The sequence below is a fragment of the Lycorma delicatula genome, chromosome 1, assembly GCF_047948215.1.
Source record: "Lycorma delicatula isolate Av1 chromosome 1, ASM4794821v1, whole genome shotgun sequence".
NCBI classification, from domain to species: Eukaryota; Metazoa; Arthropoda; class Insecta; order Hemiptera; family Fulgoridae; genus Lycorma; species Lycorma delicatula.
This window is the reverse complement of record NC_134455.1, coordinates 144,968,390-144,994,864: the sequence shown is the minus strand read 5'-3', so window position 1 is coordinate 144,994,864 and position 26,475 is coordinate 144,968,390. Positions and strand designations below refer to the sequence as shown.

The 26,475-nt window shown below is 30.6% G+C and overlaps 1 protein-coding gene across 5 annotated transcripts in view; it reads right to left on the bottom strand.

The window, feature by feature from the left end:
* Nucleotides 1-19,823: 19,823 nt before the first annotated feature.
* The window catches only part of LOC142323571 (NACHT and WD repeat domain-containing protein 2), a 182,548-nt gene continuing 175,896 nt past the window's right edge, over nucleotides 19,824-26,475 (bottom strand). For 3 of the 5 annotated variants that reach the window (XM_075363384.1, XM_075363402.1, XM_075363394.1), the window contains exons 27-29: nucleotides 26,046-26,180; nucleotides 21,694-21,851; nucleotides 19,824-20,117 (exon numbers count right to left, since the gene is read on the bottom strand). In XM_075363384.1, the coding sequence (XP_075219499.1) occupies nucleotides 20,058-20,117; nucleotides 21,694-21,851; nucleotides 26,046-26,180 (353 nt within the window). In that variant the 3' untranslated portion in view covers nucleotides 19,824-20,057. The remainder of the gene's footprint in view (nucleotides 20,118-21,693; nucleotides 21,852-26,045; nucleotides 26,181-26,475) is intronic. The other 2 variants (XM_075363419.1, XM_075363411.1) reach the window with 2 other exon arrangements.

Below are 26,475 nucleotides of genomic sequence, written 5' to 3'. Positions count from 1 at the left end.
TCATCATAATGTATTGTGAAAGATGTAATTTTAAAAAAAATAGTTTCTAATATTTTTGTCTGACTTTTACTTTTTAAACTTAAAAGGTTTTATTATTCTTCTGGATATGTCCTGGTCATAATTTATATCTCATTATGTAGAAAGAGGTGTCCATTCTCTAATCATCCTACTTAAAAATGTTTCGAACTTTATGCAACTTTCAAAGTAATCGCCCTAACTAGTACATACTCAGCAAAATTAAAAGAAAATAATTTTACAGCATATAACCTTCTTCTTAGTAGGTCCCTCCGGAGTCAAAATTATGACTCGGAAACGTTTTTACGACAAAATGAGAGAACACCCGAGTGAAGATATAAACAAAAATTTGGATCATGATGAATCTTCTTTGTTGGATTCCCAGGATTACGCAAAGGACCAACTAAAAGAAATGAAGCTCAAATTATCACACACAAAATTAGAAATAAAATGTAGATAGATCGCTTCACATTACAGAGAAGGTATTTTTCTTAAGAAATGATAGTTGGCTTCAAGGGACATTTGAAATACCACAAACTAGAACTCGAACAGGGAGTCCGCAGAAGTCTTTTAGTGATACCAGTGAACGAAGCAAAAGAAGAAAAAACAGAAGCTGTTCGAAATGGTGAGCTCTGCAGAGTTAACTATGACCACTTATATGAAGTTACGCTATGAGGGCAAGACGGATGCTTCAAACGTGATAAAAGATTTAACACAATCTCCAACGCGCGCAAAAAAATATTGAAAATCGTTCATTGAATCTTCAAAAAAGAAGGAACAAAAGCAGCGATCAACATCGTTAGAAGCATTGTTCATGTTCGTTGAAGCTGGGCTATCAAGGAAACTGTATGAAATTATAAGGAACTCCAATAAAAAATTCTGTCCATGCTATGCAATTCTTCAAAAGGCGGAAAAGACTGTTATCCTGTGCAAGAATCATTTAGAATTACAGATACTTGTACTGAAGTCAATCTCCAAGATCTTTTTAAATCACAATGCTGCGCGGCTTTTGTTCTATTTTAAAGTTGTTCAAAATTTGAATATTGAATAAAGGACCTCCTTAACTTTAGTGCACAAGTGAGGATGTGACGGGTCCCAGAAAGCAACATTTAAGCAAAAATTTAAAACAATTCAGATGCCAACATTTTTCAAAGTTCATTTGTCTCATTGCAATTTTCTTGCGGCGAAGAAAATAAGATAATGTGGCGCAATCTATTGTCATAATCTCCACGATTTTGCAAACCAATTCGAATAAGATTTGTAAAAGAAACAGCAGATATCACGAAAGAAGAAATTAGTTATGTAGAAAATAAAATAAGTTCATTGAAAGCAACTGGAATTACAATAATAGACTAAATGTTTATGGTAAAACATGTCATGATGCTGACAATGGTTGACGCTAAAATATGCAATGCCGAGACGAACACTAAATCAACGATGAAATGCTACATCTGTGGAGCTTCGTCCAAGGATTTTAACGATTTAACTATGACGAAGCAGATAAATGAAGATTCTTTTAAATTGCTTATCGATACTGCATGACAGAATAAGATTGTTTGAAGGGTGGCTTCATCTTTCATATACATTGCCAGTAAAAAAAAAAAAAAATGCCAGTAAAAAGTGATAAGCAAATCGTTCAACAAAGAAAAATTGAAAGACAAGAGGAATTTAAAACACAGTAGTAGATGTTCCTAAAGCAGGATCTGGAAATGCCAATGACGGAAACACGAGTAGAAGACTTTTTATGTATTGTGAGCTATCACCGGCAATAACTGGCATAGATTGTAGACTAATATATCGTCAAAAAGTAATTTTAGAGGCTATATCTAGTGGCCATAAAATAGACACTGATAAATTCAGTCTTTTGTTTAGACAAGGTGAGACTGTATGTGGAATTATATTCAAGTCATTTAGTTACACCTACTCTTCATCAAATATTAATCCATGGATCTATCTATTGAAAAGGCTTTATGACCCATAGGAATGATGTCAGATGAAGCTCGAAACAAACACTCTCTCGTACCGTCAAAATTTTGCTCGAAAGTTGAGCAGAGAGTTCTCTGCAATCTAGACATTATAAATAGATTGTTGCTTAGCTCGGATCCCGTAGGCATTCGACCTACTCCGAAAAAAAAGAGAAAACCGTTCCTCAAAGAAACTGTCGAAATGCTTCTTTCCGCTGAAACAATCAGATTCATCTGATGATGACGACCTTACAGAAGGGGCATAAGAATCTTCAGATGAACCATGGATGTCATCATAGGATTAATGCCATTTTTGGTTTATTTAATATGTAATAAATTTCATTTATAATTAAAGTACCTTTTCTTATTTCCTGTTTAGCCTCCGGTAATTACCTTTCGGATAATACGATGAATGAGAATGATATGTATGAGTAAATGAAGGTCTTGCACAGTCTCAGTTCGACCATTCCTGAGATGTGTGGTTAATTGAAACCCAACCACCAAAGAACACCGGTAACCACAATCTAGTATTGACATCCTTGTAAAATAATTAAAGTACCTATTTGATACTATTTTCAAACCTAGTGTGTTTCGCAACACTTTTAACTAAGAAATAGTTAATTAGTCTCTCTTATGATGCTTTGTATCAAAAAATAATATTGACCAGGTTTTTGAATCAAATACCCTTATGTAAGATAGTCAGACAACAACCAAGAAGAGATGAAACACAAGCAATACGACGACTAACACTTACTGCAAACCTCTGCCAAAACAGAACCCAATGGAAGAAATTAGTAGATGATGCTGCAACGTCTTATGTCATCAACCTGTGACAAAGATATGCATCGAATGGATGGATTGTTTTTCGGTTTTTTTTAGATCACAATGATATCCACCGGGTTGGCCTAGTGGTGAAGCATCTTCCAAAATCAGCTGATTTGGAAGTCGAGAGTTCCAGCGTTCAAGTCCTAGTAAAGGCAGTTACTACTTTTATACGGATTTGAATATTAGATCGTGGATACCGGTGTTCTTTGGTAGTTTCAATTAACCACACATCTCAGGAATGGTCGAACTGAGACTGTACAAGACTTCACTTACACTCATACATAACATCCTCATTCATCCTCTGAAGTAATACCTGAATAGTTATTCCCGGAGGCTAAACAGGAAAAATAAAGATCACAATGATCAAAGAAGCTTTCCTAGTAAGTTTTTTAATGGATAATATCTTGAAAAAGGATAGATATTTTGATCCGCGGTTTTCGCCATCGATTTTTTCATTAAATGTTCGTTGAAACGTCATATGACGTTCAAAGTCGTATGACGACTTTGAACAGCATCATTACGACATTAAAAAACTGAAATTGAATCCATTACGGTGGCTAAAATTTTAAAATTAAGTAATTGTATTTATGTACAAAACAAATATGGTATTCGTCAGGATTCTCCAAATTAAAAATTATAGAAAAAATAGAGGAGGAATTACTTTATATGTGCACCTTGTATATTTTCCAAAACCTGGAAAATAGCTTTTTTAATCGACATTTTATCCTAAACTGCTGCTCTGTGATCCTTTAAAATAATTAGAATTTTCTGTGATTATGTTAATTTAATGCGAAATAATTTATTATAATTACAGAAAATAACTAAAAAAAAAAAACATTAATAAACCAGTAAATAAGTGAATAAATTATCATATATTAAATTAATGCAGATAGAATAAAATTAGTCAGAGTTCTACGATTCAAATCCTAGTAAAGTCAGTTACTTTTATACGGATTGAATACTAGAGAGTGGATACCGGTATTCTTTGGTGGTTGGGTTTCAATTAACCAGTCAACCTACCTTTGGTAGGTTGACTATTCTCAGGAGACTGCCCAAGACTACACTCACTTACATTCATTATATCATCCTCTGAAGTAATACCATTGGTGGTTCCGGAGACTAAACAGAAAAAGAAAGACAGAATCAAATAAAAATGTAGGCTACCTACCAGCTTTTAAATTTAGTACGACAATTTTACTTTATAATCCACATTAACAAAATAACTTATGTACACTTCAACGTCTCTACATATAAAAAACTTGTTTATAGTAAAATTATGTTTTTATGTAGCTTGTATTATTGGGGTTGTTTAAACTTTGAAGAAAATAGAAAGACGAATATTTGTAGAGTAATCTTTCGATTAAAGACTAATCTTTCACTAAAAATAAGTTTTTATTTGAAAATAGTTTGTATTTTTAATTTTTTTTCGAGTTCCTTGTTCATTTATTTGTAACTGTCATCAGAATTTTCATACTCTCATTGTTTCCCACAATTTTACCATTTTTGAATCATTTGCTATACGCCTCCGTTATATCGACCATTTTCGTTTTTTAAGGTAGTATTTCGCACAGGATTAAGATTTTTGTTATGATTTTTAAACTTTTAAAAATATCTTTTGATTTAACAAGGTGATTTCTGTCATATTTTTTTTATTAAGTAATGCGAAAACAAAATATTCATTGTCCCACAGAGATCATCATAGTCAACAAGTGAGTGTCACAACGCATGGCGCTGGTACTAGAAAAAGAGAAATCTTTTCGATTCACCTGCATAAATTATACGATCAAAAAATCTATAATAGTTAATCCCAATAATTTTATTTAACTTACTTTAAAAAATATTCTTTGTCGTTTATTCAAGGTTTTGATATTTTCAGAGATGTTTATCAATTCTTCAATCGGTGATGATTTCTTTTCATAAAAGTTTGCTTTAAATAATCCTACAAAAATAAATCAGACTTAGAGATTTGTGGCCAATTAATGTTTCCACTTCGAGAAATCAAAAGGCCAGGAAGAATTGTTCGAAAAGTATACTTATTTAATTTCTGTCGATATGTGATCTAGCACCATAGTGCTGGAATCTTATTTTGCCACTCACATTGAAGTCTTTATTCAACAGTTAAAATATTGCTGAGGTGTAACCATCCGTGTTCGTTATTTACTTAAAAAACTACTTAATTTATTTACTTTAAGAACCAGTGAAACTAAAAATTAACACTAAACCTAACGATTTTCAAAACTTTTCTTAAATGCAAACGGTTGTTTATAGTTGTTCAGAAATTCAGTATTTGATGTTTGTTAACTAATTTATCTTACCTGCCAAACAAAGATGAGTTTTTGTGATTTAATTAAAAAGTGTAAACCTCGAGTGCTTTGTCAGACCTAACACTTTAATAAACAAAAGTCAAAACAACTCGGAAAATCACTTACTAGAGATTTCAGTTTGAACTTTTTACATGCGAAAATAAAGGTCGGGATGGAGAATATGTCATATATTAAATCTGATTAGTTCTATGCCATCTTGCTGATCTTTGAGGTTAAAAGAATCGCTTGTCTTACCCATTCATCATATTTGGGAGTCCGAACAGCTGGCAACGGCCAAGGTGACAAAAAATTAAACCAAGCAAAACAATGAAGATTTACAAATAGTTATTCACATACAACGAGTGCGGTCAAAAGATATCACCTTTAGAACAAATTCAATGAACAAATAATCCCGTTCACTAACTTACATATTGCCCATTTTACATATAATAGATAATATATTTTAAAGGAAAGGTACTCATTAGTTATGAAATTTCACTTACGGTATTTTATTGCAGATTTTTTAACGGAAACAATTCTGAGGACATTTTTATCATATGTTAAGATATGAATTTATCGTTAAGTGTGAATTACCAGTTAAACCAAAGTGAATCCAACTTGTCCGAAGAAGGGCAGGAGGTCGTCGTACCCATGCAGCGTGGGATGAACCAGGGATCAATCCTGGGTCCTATTTTGTGGAACGTGATGTATGACGACCTCCTTCAGAAGGAGTGGCCTCCTGAAGAGAAGTTGGTGGCATACGCCGACGATTTGGCGTGGTGGTGACGGCAAAGGAACTGCATAAGGTGCAGTTGAAGTCTCACCAACCGTCGTTGGTGAGACTTCGGCCCTGCAGGTGGCCCTGAAGGCGGAGGGAATGTCCTCAACACTGTGACGCTGATTCCAATGTCGGGGGTCCCGGGTATCTAAATGCAGGATGTTAGTGTCTACGGTGGTGTCGGCCATATTGTATGCGGCGCCGGTTTGGTGGGAGGCCTTCAGGATAGGGAGAAATGCCTGTTGGCTAAACAGGAAGTTGGTAGTCAGAGTGGCCCAACTATACAGGACAGTCGCCCTGGGTACTTCACTAGTGGTAGGGGGAATGCCATCGTTGGATTTTGTGGCCAAGGAAAGAAGGGACAGGACCAAAGAAGGCAAAGAGGAGGCAAGGAGCTGCATGTTTACTGAATGGCAAGAGAGTTGGAGGAATGAAAGAGAAAGGCATTGGAGCTATATTTTCATTCTAGAGGTAGCTCAAAGAACACATGGGGAGGTGGACTTCTGGACAGCTCAGTGGCTAACTGGTCACAGGTCGTTTGGGGTCTACCTCCACAGGTTTGGAAGGAGTCTTATGGATCAATGTCAGTATTGTGAAGAAATGAACACGATGAAGCACCTTTTTTGTGTATTAGAACTGCCAAAGATGGTTTGGACTTGCTAGGAGGGAGAGTCATGCAGTTGATGCTCTTGTCCAGTGAGGGTTGGACCATGTGTGCTCAGTGGTTTAGAAGAGAGCCCCACCAGAAGCTGCTGGAGGAAGAATGTGAGGAGGACAGTAAGAATGTCAGTTGAGGGGAGCGCTGGGCTCCAGCCTTCAAGGGCAGGTGGCAGGGTTGCCTTGGCATTGTCGTCACTAATGGCTGCCGCAGGACGCATTCCGGCCAGCATAGCTGTGCGGGGTTAATAAGAATCCATGTGTATAGTGTATATATTGAGTTAAAAATATGGTGTGAATGTGATGTGTAAATATTTGTATGAATGTGAGGTGTGCCTATGACGCACATGGTGCTGAGGTTGTGTCTTTACGTCAGTTCCAGCACCACGTTGCTTGAAAGAGTGGTTTGTTAGTGGGTCCCACTGCAGTAGATGGTGTACCTGCGGTGTGCAGGTCCTACCTGCACACCGCAGGTACATACTGGGTGTCAGTATGTACACGCTACTGGGGGGATTTGGTTTAGGCAAATTTTCCCACTTCTGATATAAAGAAAATGTAAATCAAAGTTCTCTTTTAGATACAAGTTATTATTATTATTACAAACTGTAAATATCTAACATTGGGTAGAAAGAAGGAGTTTTAGAACAGGTATAAGAAGTCAAGTCTTAGGATTAATCGAACACTGTCATTTTAAAAATGTCCCGAGTGTTTAGATGCATTATTAGTAGTGAGACACATTTCAAGATATAAAGTTCATAACATAGGAATTTGAAATTTAAGCTTTTATAATTATACACTGAATTAAATAAAACAAAATCTTCTAAAACACTTACTTCACAACAGTTTTTGGTAGACCAGCCATTACTCAACTCTTTTTTTCTTTTGGGCCAGTTACATTTGTCTGCTATGTGTGCAAGACACAACTGGTTTATGTACAAAATGATCAGTTAAGTTAAGACTGCCAGCAACTTTAATCAAATTTATAATGTAATAGAATTAACTTAAGAATAAACTTCAACTTAATTAACTAATAGAATAAACTTAAGTATTCCAAACATTTATTTATTTAAATATTAATGCAATTTTTTGACACTGAGACAAACTTTTAACAATTTTAAATGAATCAGGTTTATTATTGCTACATGCTACTCTTAATACATCATCAAAATGTGAATCGATAAGTAGGTTTTTATAAACGTTCTTCGTATATTTCATTTTAGGATGGGATGTTTCCCAGAGATATATTAATATGAGCAGCATTTGTGCAAATTTTTGTAGTCTTGCATTTCTCAGGCACTAACTTCCAAAATTCTACATATTCCTTTCCCTACATTAAAAAAAAAAAAAAAATGAACTGCAGATTCATATCATTTCTGAACTAAATGAATTTGTTAAACAGCTTTACATAATCAAATCCAAATGTAGCTAGTTTTGTAATAGTTGCTGTTTCTAAGATCTGGGATTTTCTGTCAGCAAGAGACAGTTCTTGCTGATGAAATCTGCTTTTAAATTACTTCAATAAGGCAGAACTTGATCCTGTAGGTATCTGAAGAAATGGTAATAGCATCTTAGATTTGTTAAGGATGGAAAATGATTACTATTTGGCTTTGTATTTCTTCATAACAGATTTTTAAGTATCTCTTCAAAGGTGAATTCTTTATCCACCATTAGCGAAACAATTGTATTTTCACCATGCAAACCAAGATTTAGATCACAAAGATTTTCTGTATGTCATTACAGAAAGGCTACAAGAAGTCACCACCCTTTGTTGTCAAGTTCACTGTAAACTTTATTTACTTGTAAGAATAAGATAATTTCATGAAATTGATTCAGAACTTTTCCTCTACTTTACCATCATACCGAAGTATGTCGCCATAATTACTACTGTTAATTTCTTCTAAAAAATGTTCTATGGTTTAATTCTCTGGCTTGAATATAATTTACTATGTTAATGACAGTTTTCATCATGTCATCTACTTTTTTAGTAGATATTATTACAACTGCCAAGTTTTCTTTATGAATTAAACAGTGAAATGATAAAAAAATTTGTTAAATTTATTTCTTTTCTAATTGGGGAAAAAATCCTTTTTTAGGTCTCACCATTGAAGGGCATCCATTAGTACATACAGAAACCAATCTTTTATTTCATTATTATTCTTCTCCAGAAATATACTAATATTTTATAGAAAATCGCTACCTCTGGTTTGATCGGAAGAAATTTTTAAAAATTTTCCTGAATTAAATTTTGTTGAGTATAACATCCGACAAATATGGAACATTGTGATGTTGAAATGCTAGAATCAACAGCCAAGCTAAAATATTTAAAAATTTTTATGACATGATCAGATATATGTTTCACAATTTGTTCAGTTCGTCTCATGCAGGTCAGATCTGAGAGTTGTAGTTAATTTCTAATAGCTTATGAATTTTGTTGTTAAATTTATCAAATAATATGCTGGAAACATTTATAAAACATTCCTTCACAACCACTGTATCTGTAAATGGTTTCATATTTTTGCCAAGAATGTAAAAAATTTCATATGATGCTCTTGTCACTGCTACTTCTTGTGAGATCATCATTGATATTAAGCTTTGTTGTCCTTGTAATAATTTTTTGAAGGGAGCTAATTTTTCACACCTCATTGCAGACCCATGAGGAAAAGTGTCATTTAACAATTTGTGTTTTGTATTATAATGACAATCAAATTATACTTTTTTAAAATGATAATCTTCCCACAAATCAAACATGTTGTTGCTGAACCTTTTTTGTTAAAAATGACAAAATATTCCTCATCCCTTTGAAATCCTTTACTTTCCTCAGAAATGTTTCATTTGTTTTTGGAATTCATTGTTTGTTGTTAAATTATAGTTTTGTTTTAAAAATAATTCATACCAAACAAAATTTTTCTTAATATATTATTAATAGTCAACAAAATTTAACAACATAAAATAATAAATTGTTACTCACCTATTTAGGTGAGTATAGCTACATGCAAAAGTAGAAATACTGCCCTTGTTACTGTTACTAGAGAGAACTGGTGAAGAAAGTGTCTACCCTCCAGTTCTATACAAGCAGCCAAGTGACTCCCCTGTCTGTTTACCCATCAACTGATGACTACTGCCAATTTCAAATTTTTAAAAAGTTCATAACAATGCAATTGGGATGCATTGTCAAGGTATTATCAATACCTTGCTGAGCCGCTTATGGTCATGGGTTGAATAAGGCTGCAGTAGACTAATATCCTGCGACCATCTTTAGTGACTGATTTTGCTGTTTTAACATGGATTTCAGCCAATGTTATGATGGTAGTTTTGTAAATTAGCCAATTATTTTAAGAATGTGGTCAAAAGGGTGCGCGAACTGAATTGTACCTGTTTATTTAGTGTATTATTTTTTTAAATATTTACATGTTTCATAATGGTCAAGTCCTTTTTTGTGTAGGTGTATGTATTTTTTGTGTATATAAAAATATATCAACAAAAAAACTAAGATTTTATATGTATTTTTCTTGATTTTCTGTACATAAAAATATATAACATTTATTATGTAATGTACCTTTTTTAATTTTGATAATTATTTTTCTGAAAAATAAAATCTAAGGTACATGTAAATATGGTACACAATGGAAAAACAAGGAAGTGACTTACTGCTGACTTCAAGTTGAAAATCTTGTGAAATCAAACATTTTCAAGTAATTCATTAATAAGTGTAAAATTTTGTACAAATTAAAATTTAATTTTTTAATTTGATTAAATTTTAATCAAAATTAAAAGAAATTTAATCTTTTAATTTATCAGTACTAAGGTATGAAGACAAAGGTTTTTGGGAAGAAGTGTGAAGATGAAGTGTTACGAGTGTAGGTACCTCTCATGGATGTAGTTTATAATCTGTTTATACAGTAGAGATTAAAATTTTTTTCTCTCCTGTGTAAGATTACATTAATGTGATAAAATTGGTGCATGCTATAAATTTACAAACATAATAAATTTTACAAAAAGAATGTATTAACACAAACAGAAAACAGATCAATAACACTATCGCGCCGTAAATTAAATGGGTTTCATAACCACTCATCTGCAATACCACTCAGGAAGGTAGGTTGGATCATCAAAGATACTGCTTACTGGGTCTTTTGTAAGCATATTTCTATAGAATTAGAAAACAAGGAGGTTTTACATTTATTCTTTTACTAAAATTTTTTTATTGTTCCTTAGTTCAGCATTGTCAATATGCAGGATTTCAAATCAGTTTTTTTATTAAAAAATAAAAATAAGTGAGATGGAAGTTTTTATTCCTTATGAGATTATCAGCCTTATTTTTTTACTTAGTTAGGGAGTAGTAGAATCAAAGTATACAGTCAGCTGATATAAAGCTAAATTTTTTAGTAGAATCTACTATTCTTTTTTTATTTTTTTGACTTCTTCAATAAAAATAACAAACATTTATGTTATTATACAAGGAATAACTTGTATAATCTATCAAATTTCTTGTAACAATAAAAACAAATCAATAACTTGCCTTGCTCAACTTTTTTTTTATGCTTTATATGTTGCTTGTTATATTTAATGCAGTAGGTATTTTTCTAATAGTTTTCTCATTTATATAATGCAGGAATTCGGTATTTCAGAGTGACAGTATTACAGCATCTTGCATAATGCAGGTGACTGATTTAGATTATCTGCCTAGGTGAGTATTGGATCTCTTGGATCATGTTTATTATCGGTGCACTTATAAAGTACATTTCTTTTCATCATCAGAACTGTAATATTTGGTAGTTCCAATTAGTGCACAATTATTACTTATTTCAAGGATGTGTGATGTTACAAATTATCATATTATCAAAAAAAGAATTCACTATTGGTGTAATGTGGGTGCTCCAATTTTAACAACAGCACCAGCACTGCAAACTTCTTAACTTGGTCTGATACGTAAAGAAATATTATGATAACTGTTAAATAATAAATATTTAATAAACTTATTTCTATTAATCAGGAACAGGTTAGTCACAATATTCAACTCAGCTGGGTTAAATTTAATATTCTAGAGTCCTAAAGAAAAACATGAATTCATCAAGTACTGTACATTGTTATTTAATCACTTAAAAAGTAAATACAATGAATATTAACAATAAAGAAGCCAAATAATTAAGTATTTCAACAACATTTTGTTTAAAATGGGAGCAGAAAATCATAGTGGTTAAGAATAGTTTCCTGTTTCCTTACATAGTTGAAATGAAGTAAATGATACCAGTAGTAATATATTTTGGTTTCATGATTTATAATTTAGATCGTTCAAATATATCATATGAAAACAGGTGATTGAAAGATAAACAGGATTTGAAAGATTTTTTTTTTTAAATATGTCCAAGTTTTCACAGCAATTCATTTGAAAAGTTATTTATGATTACCTGAAAATGGATTATGTAATATACTGCAGGTACATTTCTACTATCACTTCATGGCATTATATTTATTTTCAAATCTTCATTCATAGTAAAAAAGAATAACAAGCTGATAAAATATTGAAATATGTGTTCTAACAATATTGTACGAAAAAAATTACTTTTATTTTTCGTTATTATATTTTTTGCTAAACATATGAAAAAAAATTGAAGTGGAATTTATATTACCTATCATAATGATTACCTTTTATTAATCAATTCTTCTTGATTAATAGTATTTTTTTGATAAATATATATTTTTTTATTTTTCTCTGGTGATACAAAAAAAGATATACATTTACCACAATATTAAGCTAAATATTTGCTAGAGTATTCTGAATGACCCAGAGCTTTTTAAATTGGTTTTCACACTAATAATTACATGACTGTAAAAATTAAAACTTGTAAGTCATTTAACATAGTGAGGATTATTTGAACAAACCATGCTTTGAGTAATAACTAAGAAAGTTATTACATTTAGTTACTCAGTTTATTTTTTATAACTTAAATTAAATGAACATATATAGATCATAAAAAAAATAAATCAGTTGGAAAATTAAAAATAAATCAACAACAAAGTTAACCTGAATAAATCTTAGTTACACCTCAATTTTTATTTATTAGATTTATATTTGTCACATTCAAAGCTTGAAACAATGTAAACTAACTATATTTTTGTTTTTAAAGTAATAATTTTTTTTGAACAATTTACTTAAAAGAAAATATTTGAATCATTTTCATTCTTGCTTATTAGAAAAACAAATGACTGTGCATATGTGTATATTAATTACTGTTGCAGTAGCAGTCAGATTTCTTATTGTTTTAAATAAATATATCTTTTAATATACTAGAAACAGTAACTTCTTGATTTTTGAAAAAAAATTATTTATAAATTTAATTTTGTTTAAAACAACTGGATGTTTAAGTGAAGGAATATTTAATTTTGTGTACAATAAGAAAGTTTGTATATTTTATTATGGTCTGTCACAGCATAATTTTTGTTGTACCACAGTCATTCCTTTTTGAATTTACAAGTTAATGAATGAAGTAGTGTGGTGTTAGGCAACTGGAAATAACTGAACACATTTTGATGAAAATTAAGCAGTTAATTCAGTTGTGGCAGAAAAAAGTAAATATGCTTTACATACCAATACTCCAGAAAAATATTCTGTACTCATTATAATACAATTTTCCATAAAATTATAATTTGGAAAATAGTACCTGCAGTGTTTTAAAAACAAAAATCCAGCAAGTTTTAAACATTTTTTCGTAAAGAAACAATTGAACAGTAAGTTACAGTATTAAGTAAAGTCTCAATTAAATGATTTTTGTCATATAACGGTATTATATTTGTGACATTATCATTTAATTCACAATAACAAATATAACAATGCAGTGCTACACAGTTTTATCATAAAGTTGTTTCTACTGACTAATCATTTATTTGTTAATTTTTTACTAGTATGATATGTAATCACAATAATAAGACATTAATTATTTTATTTATTGAGTTAAGCGATTATTATCATCACAAAAAAAAAACACAGTATATATTTAACTCAAATTTTATATATTTAACATAAATAAATAGTGGAAATCAATGACAGCCACATTTTTTCTTGGCTTACAACCAATCTTTAATTAATAATTGTTAATGCAAATTATCAGCAGAGTAAGAGCAGTCTAGAGATAATCAACATAAAGTGTACTCAACATTTCAGTATTAGTTGAAGCTTATAACTATTATATCACCAAATCTAGTGTATGTTGGCAAAACAAGTAAAAAATCAAACAAATAATGGTCATAATATGCATTTGGAGAGTTCAATAGCATTTCAAGTATGCCATTAGATTATCATGGCTAAGAATCATTATTATTCTACCTGAAAAATTATTTATATTAAACAATTTAAACTGAATAATTTAATAAGATCTTCTCACTTTAATTCTTGAAAATGTTTGAAAAAAATAAAAAGTCATTGAATGAAACCGAAACGTATTCTTTATACTTCTCATATTATAAAAGAGGCCACATAAATGAAATATCTTTAAACTTATTTTTTCACACTAGACTGTTTTTAAAAAAAAAGGATTAAAGATGTATTAATTTAAAAATAAATAAAAAATAAATGGTAATTACATAAGTTGAGAATGATATACATTTATTTATTATGTGTATACACTATCAGAACTGTTTTCCATTAGGAGTATAAATTTCATATAACATTAGATAATAAAAAGTTTTTAGAACTCAGTAAAAAAAAATTTAAGAGCTGTATTTCACTCACTACATTTAGTAAATATTGTAGATGTGTTTTATTTATAACTTTCAGGTGAATACCAAATATCCTGTGTTTTCATTGATTAACAGTTCAATTAAATGGTAAAAAATGGCTGATCAGTACTCTAGAGTGACAGGTAATTTATCTGCTTTTACTCTTTGTAAACAGATATTCATGTGTATTTTTTAAAATCTTTCTTTATTTTTAAGAGTGTAATACTTAGCTGAAGAGTCAGTATAAAACAGAGGTAAATAAGTAGGAAGTTTAAAACTAAAGTTTTTAGTTGTAAAATGTATTATATAGTATTATCAGAACAAGAAATTATTCAACGTTATTCAAACTAAAAACATGATTCAGGTAAAATTTTACAACTTTTATTAAAAGTTAAGGTGATTATATAATGCTCTGTAGTATTTTCTAAATAGTTGCAGAGGAAAGTTGAACATTACCTGACAATATTAATTATAATAATAAAGATTAAAATGCCAGATAAAATGTGGTTTAATTTTTTAAAAAGCTCACATTTTAAATACTATACATCAGTGTTTCTCAACCTTTCTCTATTTGCAACCCAATTGTCAATCATAATTTTCATCGCATCTCCTCTCATAAAATAACAATGCATACAAAAATAATAATGTATTTTGAGTATTTTTATGCTAAAGCTACACTACAACCTTAATTACAAACCCTTACAAATTACCAAGAATAAGAAAATTTATTGATATTTGGCAACACCAATCTACTACACTGACAAAACCAGAATCGATGACTTTATTGTGTCCACCATATTGGATATTTTCGAGGCTTTGTGAGAAGTTCCAGTTTGTCTTGATTGTTCTGGTATGTTACACAAACATGTATAAATTCCAGCTAGTCTCAGTTGAGTCGATCCTTCTGTTACTATCGAATGTCGTGAATGTGTAAGTTGTAATTTGGGTGTTAATTGCAATTCATGGTATTAAATATTCCCGGCAGTAGATTTATACAAAATCATGGATAAATTTTTTAGTGGGTGTAAGCAAGCATTAGATGATAGTGAAGCATCAACAAGTACACAGACGAGCATAGTATCAAAAATAAAATCAAGAAAATATTCTCAAGAATACTTAAATTTTGGGTTTACCAGCAGTGAAGAAAATAAAGAAGAAAGGCCCCTGTGTGTCATTTGCTCAAAACGTTTGGTAGCAGGTAGCATGAAACCTAATAAAATTAAATGACATTTGTAAATGCTTCATAGTGAGTAACCCCGAGAATTCTTTGAATTAAAATTAAAATTAAAATCATATCAAAAGCAAACATCATTTTTAAAAAAAACTTTGTGAATGAAAAAGCTTCACTTACCTTTTACAAAGTTTCATATAAAATTGCCAGATGTAAAAAGACTCACACCAATGGTGAAGAGTTTATTTTGCCAGCTGTAATTGAGATTGTAGAAACTATGATTAGAGATAATTTTGCTAAACAATTGCAGTCCATACTTCTATCAAATGATATGCTGTTGCCCATTGAATTGGTGATATAGCTGCTTGGTGACTTTTTGAAAGCAACACCACTCGCATCATTTGCTATTTTAAATGATTTTATAAACAAGGCAAACATAGAGTGGAAAAATTGTGTTGTAATATACACTGATAGTGCTTGTTCATTGTCTGGAAGATTCCAAAGTATACAAGCACTTGTGAAACAAAAATCTCCACAGTGTGTCTGGACACATTGCATGATCCACAGAAAAGCTCTGGCTTCCAAAGAAGTGAGTTCTGGTTCGAATATTGTGCTAACAATGATTGTAACCATAGTAAATTATATAAAAATGAGACCCCTAAAATCAAGAATCTTTTCTGCACTTTGTAAAGACATGGGTGCAATACATTCAGTGCTACTATTTTATTGCGAGGCAAGATGGTTATCATGAGGAAAATTTTTGCAATGTGTTTATGATTTAAGAGATGAAATCGCCATTTTTCTAGAAGAGGAAAACCGACTGGAAGCCAAGACGTTTTGAGATGGTTTATTTGTGATGGAACTGAGCTACTTAGTCAACATATCTGAGAATTTAATACCTTGAATCTTCACCTCCACGGAACAAATACACATATTTTGGATACGACTGATAAAGTTAAAGCTTTTTGTATAAAATTGGAATTGTGAATGTGTTAAAATTTACAAGGCTGAAGAACATGTGAAAATTGTTTTTATAACCATTGAAAACCATTTAGCAATGCAGGAAAAGAATTTTAAAAAGCATTTTCTTGCTGACAACAACTATGGTAGTTATGGGTTAGGAATCCATTTCAAAATACTCCAGAAGGGCTCTCAATTGCTGAAGAAGAAATCTTCTGACTTCATGGTAAGTGGCAAAATTAAGACAATTTAGGAATAATCAGTCTTCGAATTTTAAGCAGGGGTGGATGATGAGTTTTCTGCACTGAAAACAAGAGCATTTCGTATTCTACTACCATTTTCAACATCCTATCTTTGTGAAACCAGATTTTTTGCGGTGGCTGCTTTGAAGAGAAAATATAGATCTCAGCTAAATATAAAATATTTCTAATATTAAACCTTCCTTCAAAAACTTTGCTCTGCAAGATAAGTCCAAGGGAGTCATTAATAATTATTAAACTTGTTAATTTAGTATTGATAAGTAAATTATCAAATACATTGTGCAGTACTGATACAGTTCTATTTATAAGTGTATTATACATCAATATAAATGTGTATTTTATTATCTGTTGTGTTAGAACGTATTTTGTTTTGCTTTCCTTTCCTTTCCTTAAATTGATAAATTGTTTAATAATATTTTCTTTTTGATATGCTCACGCCACTCATTTAATGATATTATGCCCCCTTAGAGAAGCATGCCCCACAGGTTGAGAAACACTGCTGTAGATGAAAATGTGCTTCCAGAATTGTTTTTGCAGTTATTATCAGAGCTAAGGGTAGTTGACCTCTTTAAAAATAGATTAAATAGCAGAAAATACTGAAGAGAAACCAGATACTGTTTAGTACAATTGTGCTTGATGGCTGTACGTTTTCATATTAAACATTTTAATAGTAATTTCTTTTTTATTAATGATTGAGCAAAAAAAGTCGACAGAGGCAATAAATATGAAAGCTGTTTATATATGTAAACAAACTTTCTTCACAAATTTATAAAACAATTTTCCTTTCAAAACTGCAGTAGGATGTAAAATTATATAAAGTGCACTAAAAACTAAAAAATATGCAATTTCAAAAAAATTTGAAAGTAACAAATGACAGGTTTTTATTTTATTAAGCAATGATTAATCTAGAAAGTAAATTTAGGAAATTATAATTAAATCCAAGAACAGGAAGAAATAGGTTTGTGAAAATCCATAGAATAACTTTAATTAAAATTCATGAATAAATTACTTCATTTACATTAGAACATGGGATATCAGAAAAAAGCACAAATGTTTTTTATCTTTAAAGAATATTTACCCCTGCTCAATAAAAGTTTTAGAATAACTTCTGATAACCTGCAAAGGGTAAAATTTTCCACAGGATGATACATATAAAATTCTTAAGTTTGTTATGAAATAGATTTTTACCTACTGTGTCCCAGAATATAGTACACAACCGATTATAAAATATATGAATGTAAAATATAACTACAGAACATATACGAGGTCTGTTCAAAAAATAACCGAACTTTTTTAATTCGCGCCAACAGAGATATTAGTGACGTGCGGTTGGCAGCATTGTCCCGCACTGTAACCAGATGTTCTTGGAATGTTGACATCTCGTTTAGTTTTCATGTTACTGTTATTTGAGTGCATCGTGCTTAAGTGTTAGTAGCGATTTTTGTATAATGCGTTTTTCGGGAGCAACGATACAACGTAAAATTTTCCGCGAAACTAGGGAAAAATTTCACAGAAACTTTTCAAGTTTTGAAACAAGCTTACGGGGATAACGCTCTGGGTCGTGTGCAATTCTGCGAATGGTTTTCAGGATTTAAAAGTAGTCGTCAGTAAATTGAAGATGACCCTCGACCAAGAAGGCCTTCGACTTCAACTAAACATATCTAGTGGAAACTTGTCGGCAACTTCTTGAACAAGCCGATGACGATGAAACATTTATGCAAAGAATCGTAACGGGAAACGAAAATTGGGCTTATGGCTACAACATTAAGACAAAAGTTAAATCATAAAAAAATCACACATTACAAAAATCGCTTCTAACACTAAAATATGTTATACTCAAACAACAACACAAAAACTAAATGAGATATCAACATTCCAAGAATATCTGGTTACAGAGACAAAAATTACTAATGTATATTAGTATCAAGAAACAAACATAACAAGCGAACAACCAAAATAATGTGGTATAATAATGAAATATGATCAATTACTCAGGGTGAAATTTGAGTGATATTTAACTTCACTCTAAAATTAAATATTATGTGAAAAGAATAGTAGTTTTTTATTCTAAACAAGAAAAAAAACAACTTTGGTTCTAAAATTTGTCAAAGAAAGTCAAAGAAATTACATTAATTTCTAGAAATACAATTGTTCAAAAAATACCTTTTATTTAATGAATAAATTAAATAAATTAATTTATTTATAAATAATTTAACTTATTAATTTAATAATGTATATTTTAACAAAATAATCATTTTACTAGCGTCTTAATGTATGAAAATCAAATGTTTATATTTTTTTCTGAAATGTGATGTTTGTAAATGTAAAAAAACGTTTTGCGAAAAGTGAATGATGAAAGATTTTTATTTTTTGTTGAATATGAATTCACAAATAAAAAAAAAAAAACAGTTGACTTTGAAAATGTTTACATAAAAAATAGCAGTCTCTTTCTCCTCTGGGAATAAAAAAAAACGTGGAAAACATTTGTTTTTCATATAAAAAAAAAACATATTTTCTACATGTATGTAATGTAAAACCTCCAAGAGTCATTTCTGTATTGTGATTTTTCACTTTAATTAATTCATTTTACTGAACAATTTATTTAACCTACCTTTTATTGTTTTGTAACTTATGACTTTTTGAGTAATTATATTTAACTATAGAGTATTTTAAATTATTTTCCAATTAATATTTTTCTGACTTTCCCCCAGACTGACATTTGCAATGTCAGAACTGTTGGTCCTATAATCAGTACAAAGTATTATGATCTATATGGTCCCTTGTCTTGGGATTCAAATCAATAAACATGCTATTTTTCATCAAGCAAATATCTCCTCCTCTGATAATAAGGTTTCTATAAAACAAAAAAGGAAGCAAAATAAACAGTATAAAAAATAAAAGTTTTAGCAAATATTGTGTTTCTGCCTATGGACAACATTTTTGATTTAAGTTATTGCACCAATAAACTTTTAAATAAAGAAATTATGTTTTTAATATTGTATTGTTTTAGATGTCCCCATCCTACTGCATTGGAGTTTCTTCACAGTAATTTTTTGCATGGATTCATAATCTATCACAACTAGTAATTTTTCACATTGAGCCAGAAATCTTTTCAAACAATAAATAAAATAATAAAAATAGTTACTGAGGGAAGAACTTAATAAATGTAACTGATAATGTTAAATTAATTTTTTAATAAAAAACCTACACAAAGCTAGCAGCAAGTAATAAACAGTTTTGTTCCCATTTTTCCTCATCGCTCATAAATGGAGGCAAATATACATTATATTTGTTATATAAAATTCTACTGGTAGCACTGCATATTATAGTCCAATAAAAGACACTGAAGGTAGTGAGGGAGAGAAGAAAACTCATTATCATTATGGCACGGTTACATCGTCAAACCCGTCACCTTTCCTGAAGATCAAATACCTTTCCAGTCTTCTCAGGTAGGCCGTAGCTAGCAACCTAGCAAAGAGCAAAAGAAAAACAGAAATTTAGAAATTTGGCTTCTCAATCTACATAATATGAACATTCATCACTACACTAATTTATTTTTTTGACAGGTTATAGAGGTGCAAAACATGTTTCTGCAGACTGCCAGCATATTTCTCTGTTAGTTTATGAGTAATCAGATTTAATTAACATAAAATATTATCAATTATCTGTTGAGGAATGAATATGGAATATCAATCCAGTGAATGGGAAGTGATGTGAAGTGATTGTTTCGTCTAGCTAGGTTTGGGAGTTTCAATTGACAGTCTAAATAATGTTCCTTTATGTGCTCTATCTATGTAATGTCTTTCATATGGAACCACTGCTTACACTTAAAAAATTAGTTCAAAAAATTAATTTTTTAAAACACAGTAATTAAATTTTGTTTTAATGGAGAATACATACTTACAAACTTACTGTCATACAATTAGTAAAAAATAGTTCTATACATTTTTGTGCTATGTTATCATTTTGTTTATAACCTGTCTGTCTGTGGAGCATACACTTGTTTTATAATTACTATAATTTATTTCTCGTGGTGTGAGTTTTGAGTGCATTAATAATGTGTACACATACATGCACATACACGTAAAACATTATAGCATTGATTACTTAAAGCATGGTTAGTGTGAGACAATGCAATCAGTATATTTGTAATATATAACAATAGTATCAATTATGAATATTAAATTACATTAAGAACATTAAGTTTATGTAATCTAAAATTACTATTCATATGTGACTTTTTGGATGTCAAAACTATGCTTAACAAGAATTACACTTAAACTGGTGTTTATCATAAACATATAATACACTACATATACATATTGATACTTTTTTCTATCTCTTCACTGCTAAACTATACAATTTTTGGAAATAAATGAGGTAGATTTATCCAAAATGTTGATCAAAGAGAGCATGACAATGTCAATTTGGAGGTTAGAATCTTTACTGAACAACTATTACAGAAGTTCCATGATGTTGCAGGACTCTGATAAGTCTAGTTAAATGAGTAATTCCATTTAACGTAACTTGAATGCCTGTTACAAATGTATTTCAGTCAATGGAGTTTACTTAGTGGGTTATCAAATGAATATTCTGAGGCCAGACAAGGCTAATTATCAAACTTTTATCAGGCCTATTGCCTTAAGAACCAGTATAGTCAAAATAAAATATTCCCAGAAAAATACTCATGTAACATTAAAAATATGATAGTCTTTACTTAAATAAATAATAACTTTTTTTTTAATTGTTATTTTAATAAAACTAGTTTGAATTGATTAATGTTCTTTATTTATATGTAATACTGCAAACTAGAATAATGTGAACAGCACACAGATCACATGAAGAATGCTTTTAACCTAACAGCACTAATAGAGATAAAACTTAATCTCTAAAACTGCCCGTATCAGCTGTAAGAATTAATGACTTTAATGCTGCATTAGAGTATTTCATAAAAATTTGATTTGCAGGTCACTCACTCTAAGTCATTAAATTAGATTTCTTAAAATAATCATATAATGCATTTAATTAAACAGGAGGTACTTACTGAGCCCTTCTCAGTTTTACTTGTTATGTTAGGGCCAACAAGTTGCAGTGTGATGAGTTGAGTAGCATGTTCAGTTGCAAGAATGACAAATTCACCGCCGGCAGTGATTTCACATGCAGTAACTGCTTTATTAGGAGTGAATACAGCACTTTGTTCACCTAAAGATATAAAATGCAAATAAAATCACAGAAATTAAATTTACTGCTGATTAATTTTCTAGACAATTTACAAACTTGAATGCATAGTCTATGTTTATATAAAGTGATATAAAAAATTCTAAGATTTACAGTTATAAATGGTGGAAATCATAACAGTAGTGTGTTTGCATTAAGGATGAGCTGTTACCTCTTTAGTCAATGGAATATCATTGCACTGCCTAAATACCTGAATTGTATACATTTCTATGACTTGTAGGTAATTTTAAATTCAAACAGAGAATAAAACATAAAATTTTGGAAAAGAGTTACAGAGACATTCAAAGCGGTTAGTAGGCTGGTGACAATGAACTAACACTGGACAAGATGTTTGGGAGTCATTGTTCAAGAATAGTAGAACTTCAATAAAGCACAATGATAGATCAGAATGATCCTTTGTTTATTTGCCAGATAAATGAGGTTGTACACCATAAATTCATTCTTAACAGTTGGAATATCAACAATGATTACATTGCAACATTTTGACATATTTAAACAGCATTCAGTGGAAATGATTTAAGCAGTGTTATGAGAACAATTTGGTGTTCTATCATGGTGATATCTGTGTTCAAAGTAGAGATTTTTGGCATTACTAAAATGAGGTTTCTTCCCACTCATTTTAGTAGGATTTGGTTTACTATAACTTCTTTCTCTTAGCGTGAGTTTTGAGTGAATTGATAATGTGTACACATACATGCATTATAAAGCAATAACACATGCGCATAAAACATGACACTTTCAGTAATGATTACTTAAAGCATGGTTAGTGTGAGACAATGCAGTTAGTATACTTGTAATATATAACATTAAAATCAATTATGAATATAAATTACCTTAAGGACATCGAATTTATGTAATTATAATTTATATATTGAATTTATGTAACTGTAAAATTATAATTCATATATGACTTTTTGGATGTCAAAATTATGCGTAACAAAAATTACACTTAAACTGGTGTTTATCATAAACATATGATAAAAACACAACCAATTAAACAAAATGATTAAAGGTTAAAAAATACAACTAAATTTATAGCAAATCAAATTACTATGAGAAAAAACATTTCAGATAAAATATGGTGGTGTGCAAGAGCAGGTAATTTTAAATCATTCATTACCCAGCTATAATACAGATTAACAGGACTATTATGATTTCATTTTGTTTCCTAGTAAATGCCATTTTGTTGAAATGGAATAATGGTTAGAAGTGCACCATGCTTTTTCAGTAAAAGCATTTTATAGAAATAGTGACTTCATGAGCTACCTGAAGAGAACTTCATTGTGACTGGGAATATCACGATAAATATTATCATCTGGTGCTTGCAGGAGATTGAGGTTCAGCTTTTGCCCAAGAAGACTCAAGTGGTTGTAGTCTCAGATAGGTATAAGCTGATCCCAATTTTATTTAGTATTAGAAATATGGTAGTCCACCCTATCCCTGCAGCCTGACCCCCATAGGGGAAGACACCTGCCTTGACGGTTCTGTTACCACACCACCCCTTCTGTTCCTAGCCCTGATTAGCTTTACCAGAGGTGGTTATCATTTAGGCCCTCTAAACCTGATAACACATCACAGTGAATAGTTTGACCTCTGTTAGGATGCAAAGTCTCAGTAGACATTTCCATCAGTGTATCTACACAACTTACTATCGATTTTGTATGGCTTCTTCCAACCACGACTACCTACTAACTTACAAACCTAAACTATCAAATTAATGGTGCGGGGATCACGCTTCTGTGATCCTCGCACCTTCTTTTAATACTGTAGGTTTCACACAAAATCTATTCTCATACCTAACTTCAATTAGACTATTAACTAAGATCATTACTTGATTTGAGTCTTTTATACACCAAAAATACTATTCTCATACCAAAAACACAAGTGTTGACTGCAATGACAATTTGGCTCTATAATTCAATTTACTCAAAAATCAAGAAAGAAATTTAATAAACTTCAAATGAAAACATACCCTATTTCTCTCTGCTGTAGTCTGCTTTTGAGAGTGAGGTCAATGCCTGCACCCTCCCTCATTGCGTTCCATCAGAGTTCTCAATACATCCATTCTCATCCTAACAGCAAATACCTCAGTTAACCAGGGCTTGATGCCAAAACACCTGTCTTGGTGAAGTAAATACTCAGCCAGCCCCCTAGCCACCCCGGTTACTCTTCTATCTATACATCCATAATAGCATCAGATTCTTCAGCCATCCTCTGCTAGACTAAGAATCGCAGGAAGCCAGCAACAATGTTCTATTCTCTTTCGGTTTTCCAATTAACTAGCAAATCAAAACCAGAATAAACCCTTATAAGCTCTTTAACTATTTAGGTATGTTCAGCACCAAATCTGGGACATACATATAAGATATGATGCACATCATCATGCAGTCAGAATAGCAGTTATAGTTCTCAGTAGCTTCTTCTTGTCACTATAAATCCAAGTCTTAGTTAACACAATACATATAGGTTGGTTTTTATTTTTAAATTTACTCATTTCAAGCAAAAATAGATCAAAATTTTCTCTCATGCTTTAAATGTTTTGGACTGAACAAAGTAATAATTGTTCATAAGTTAGTAGTAGTGTAACAATAAAGAAAGCAAAAATGAAGCAAATCAGTTTTTTTTAAATTTAAAAACAATTTATTTCTTCTTATTTTAAATTATGTAGTCATCTCATTCCTACAGAAGTCCAGTGGATGAAGTACCCCACATCCTTCTAAAGTAAGTTCTTTTATTTTTTCTAAATTATTAACTATGCCAAATTTTTAAACCAAAGAATATATTTTTTATTTTTGGAATGAAGAGAACCTCTGCTGGTGAATTCTACTCAATTATTCTACTTGAAGGTCTAAATAATAAATGGTAGTATGAATACATGTGTACAATATTCATATAATGTTGATTTGATATGAATTTGTTTCTTCCAAATTTTTAAATATAATGTTCTGAAAACTTTTCCTGAAGGAACTGGGGATTTTTCCAACATAATTATTATTAATATCATTACATTTAATTTTAAAGATTCCATATAAACCAATCATCAAATCCATTTGATTTCTATTGAATTATTTGTTTATGTAATGCATTGAATTTGTTCTTATCATAAATATTGGAATTTCTGTGATTATTTCAGTGTATAGTTTTTTTTTTTATTTAAATTTCTTTTGTTTATATACATATCACAGTTTATTTTAATTGTTCATTTACAATATTTTTTATTTTCCTACTATGTACTCCTATGTTGCAATCTAATCAACTACTGAACAATAAGCAACCGTCCCATGGCCCAATGAGATGAGAATGGTATATATGACATATAAATGAGGTGTAGTCTTGTACAGACTCTGGGTGATCATTCCCAAGATGTGTGATTAATTGAATCCCAACCACCAAAGTACACCTGCATCCAACTTCTAGTATTTAAATCTGTATAAAAGCATCTAACTTTAACAAGGATTTGAACCCCAGAATCTTCAACTTTGTAAATCAGCTGTTAAACAACTGATTTATAATGATGAGTTAACCACTAGACCAGCCCTGGTTGGCTCATTTACAATATGATTACAAATATTTTATTTATTTTAATATCTTATCTTTTTATTAAATTAGAAATGAAGAACAGTTGATTTTGTTGGTGAGCTTTGTATTATTACTCTAGTAGCTGGTTTGTGAATTAATATATTAATAAAATAGATTGGCTACTAAGTTTAATTGGGTGCATACACACACACAAACACAAAAAAAATAAAAACAATGTTAAAAATACATCTATCTATATTATACTTCATAAAATTTATCAGTAAGCTAGTAGTCATCCTCACAAATTTTGGATACTGTTCACACTCAGCATTATATTGATATTCTGATTGTTGTATTGCCAACAACTGAGCCTAATAGGGATTAACTTTTTCCTTTATTTTCACTTGTAGAATATGTCCTGAAATGCTTTTTATTTTTTTGTTAGACACTGTGTGTAACAATGAAGAATAATATAGTGCAGAAAAAAAGAGGAACAAGTAGACCAAAGTGTATATTTACACCTTGATAATCCTTTTTCCATCATTTTAAGAAAATAAATTCAACTAGATTATATTCAATTACTATCAATATTAAATTTTGTGAAAACAAAACTCTTTAAAAAATATATTATGAACTAACATGTAGAAAGATTCCAGAGTCTGATGGAGCGATCACAACATTCAGCATCATAGGATAGAAATGATCCACCAGCAGGATCAAGACGAAGACATGAAACTGGCCCAGAGTGGCCAGTAAGTTTACAACGACAATTTCCTGTAAAAAAGGAAAAAATATGATGAAACTTTACACATTTCATCCTTTTAATTAATATTACGGATTTTTAGGAGACATTAATTTACATAACAGTCAAAACTAAACAGATGTTGTATAATGTGGTAGTTGAATCTATTGTCATTTATGGCTCAGAGTGCTGACAGGTAAGCAGAAGGAATAGGGAGCATTTGGAGACTTTGGAAATGGATTTTTTATGTAGAGCATGCTGTCTTTCAAAACTGACTGAATAAGGAATAAGATAATTAGAAACAGGGCAAAAAGGACAACTTCCATA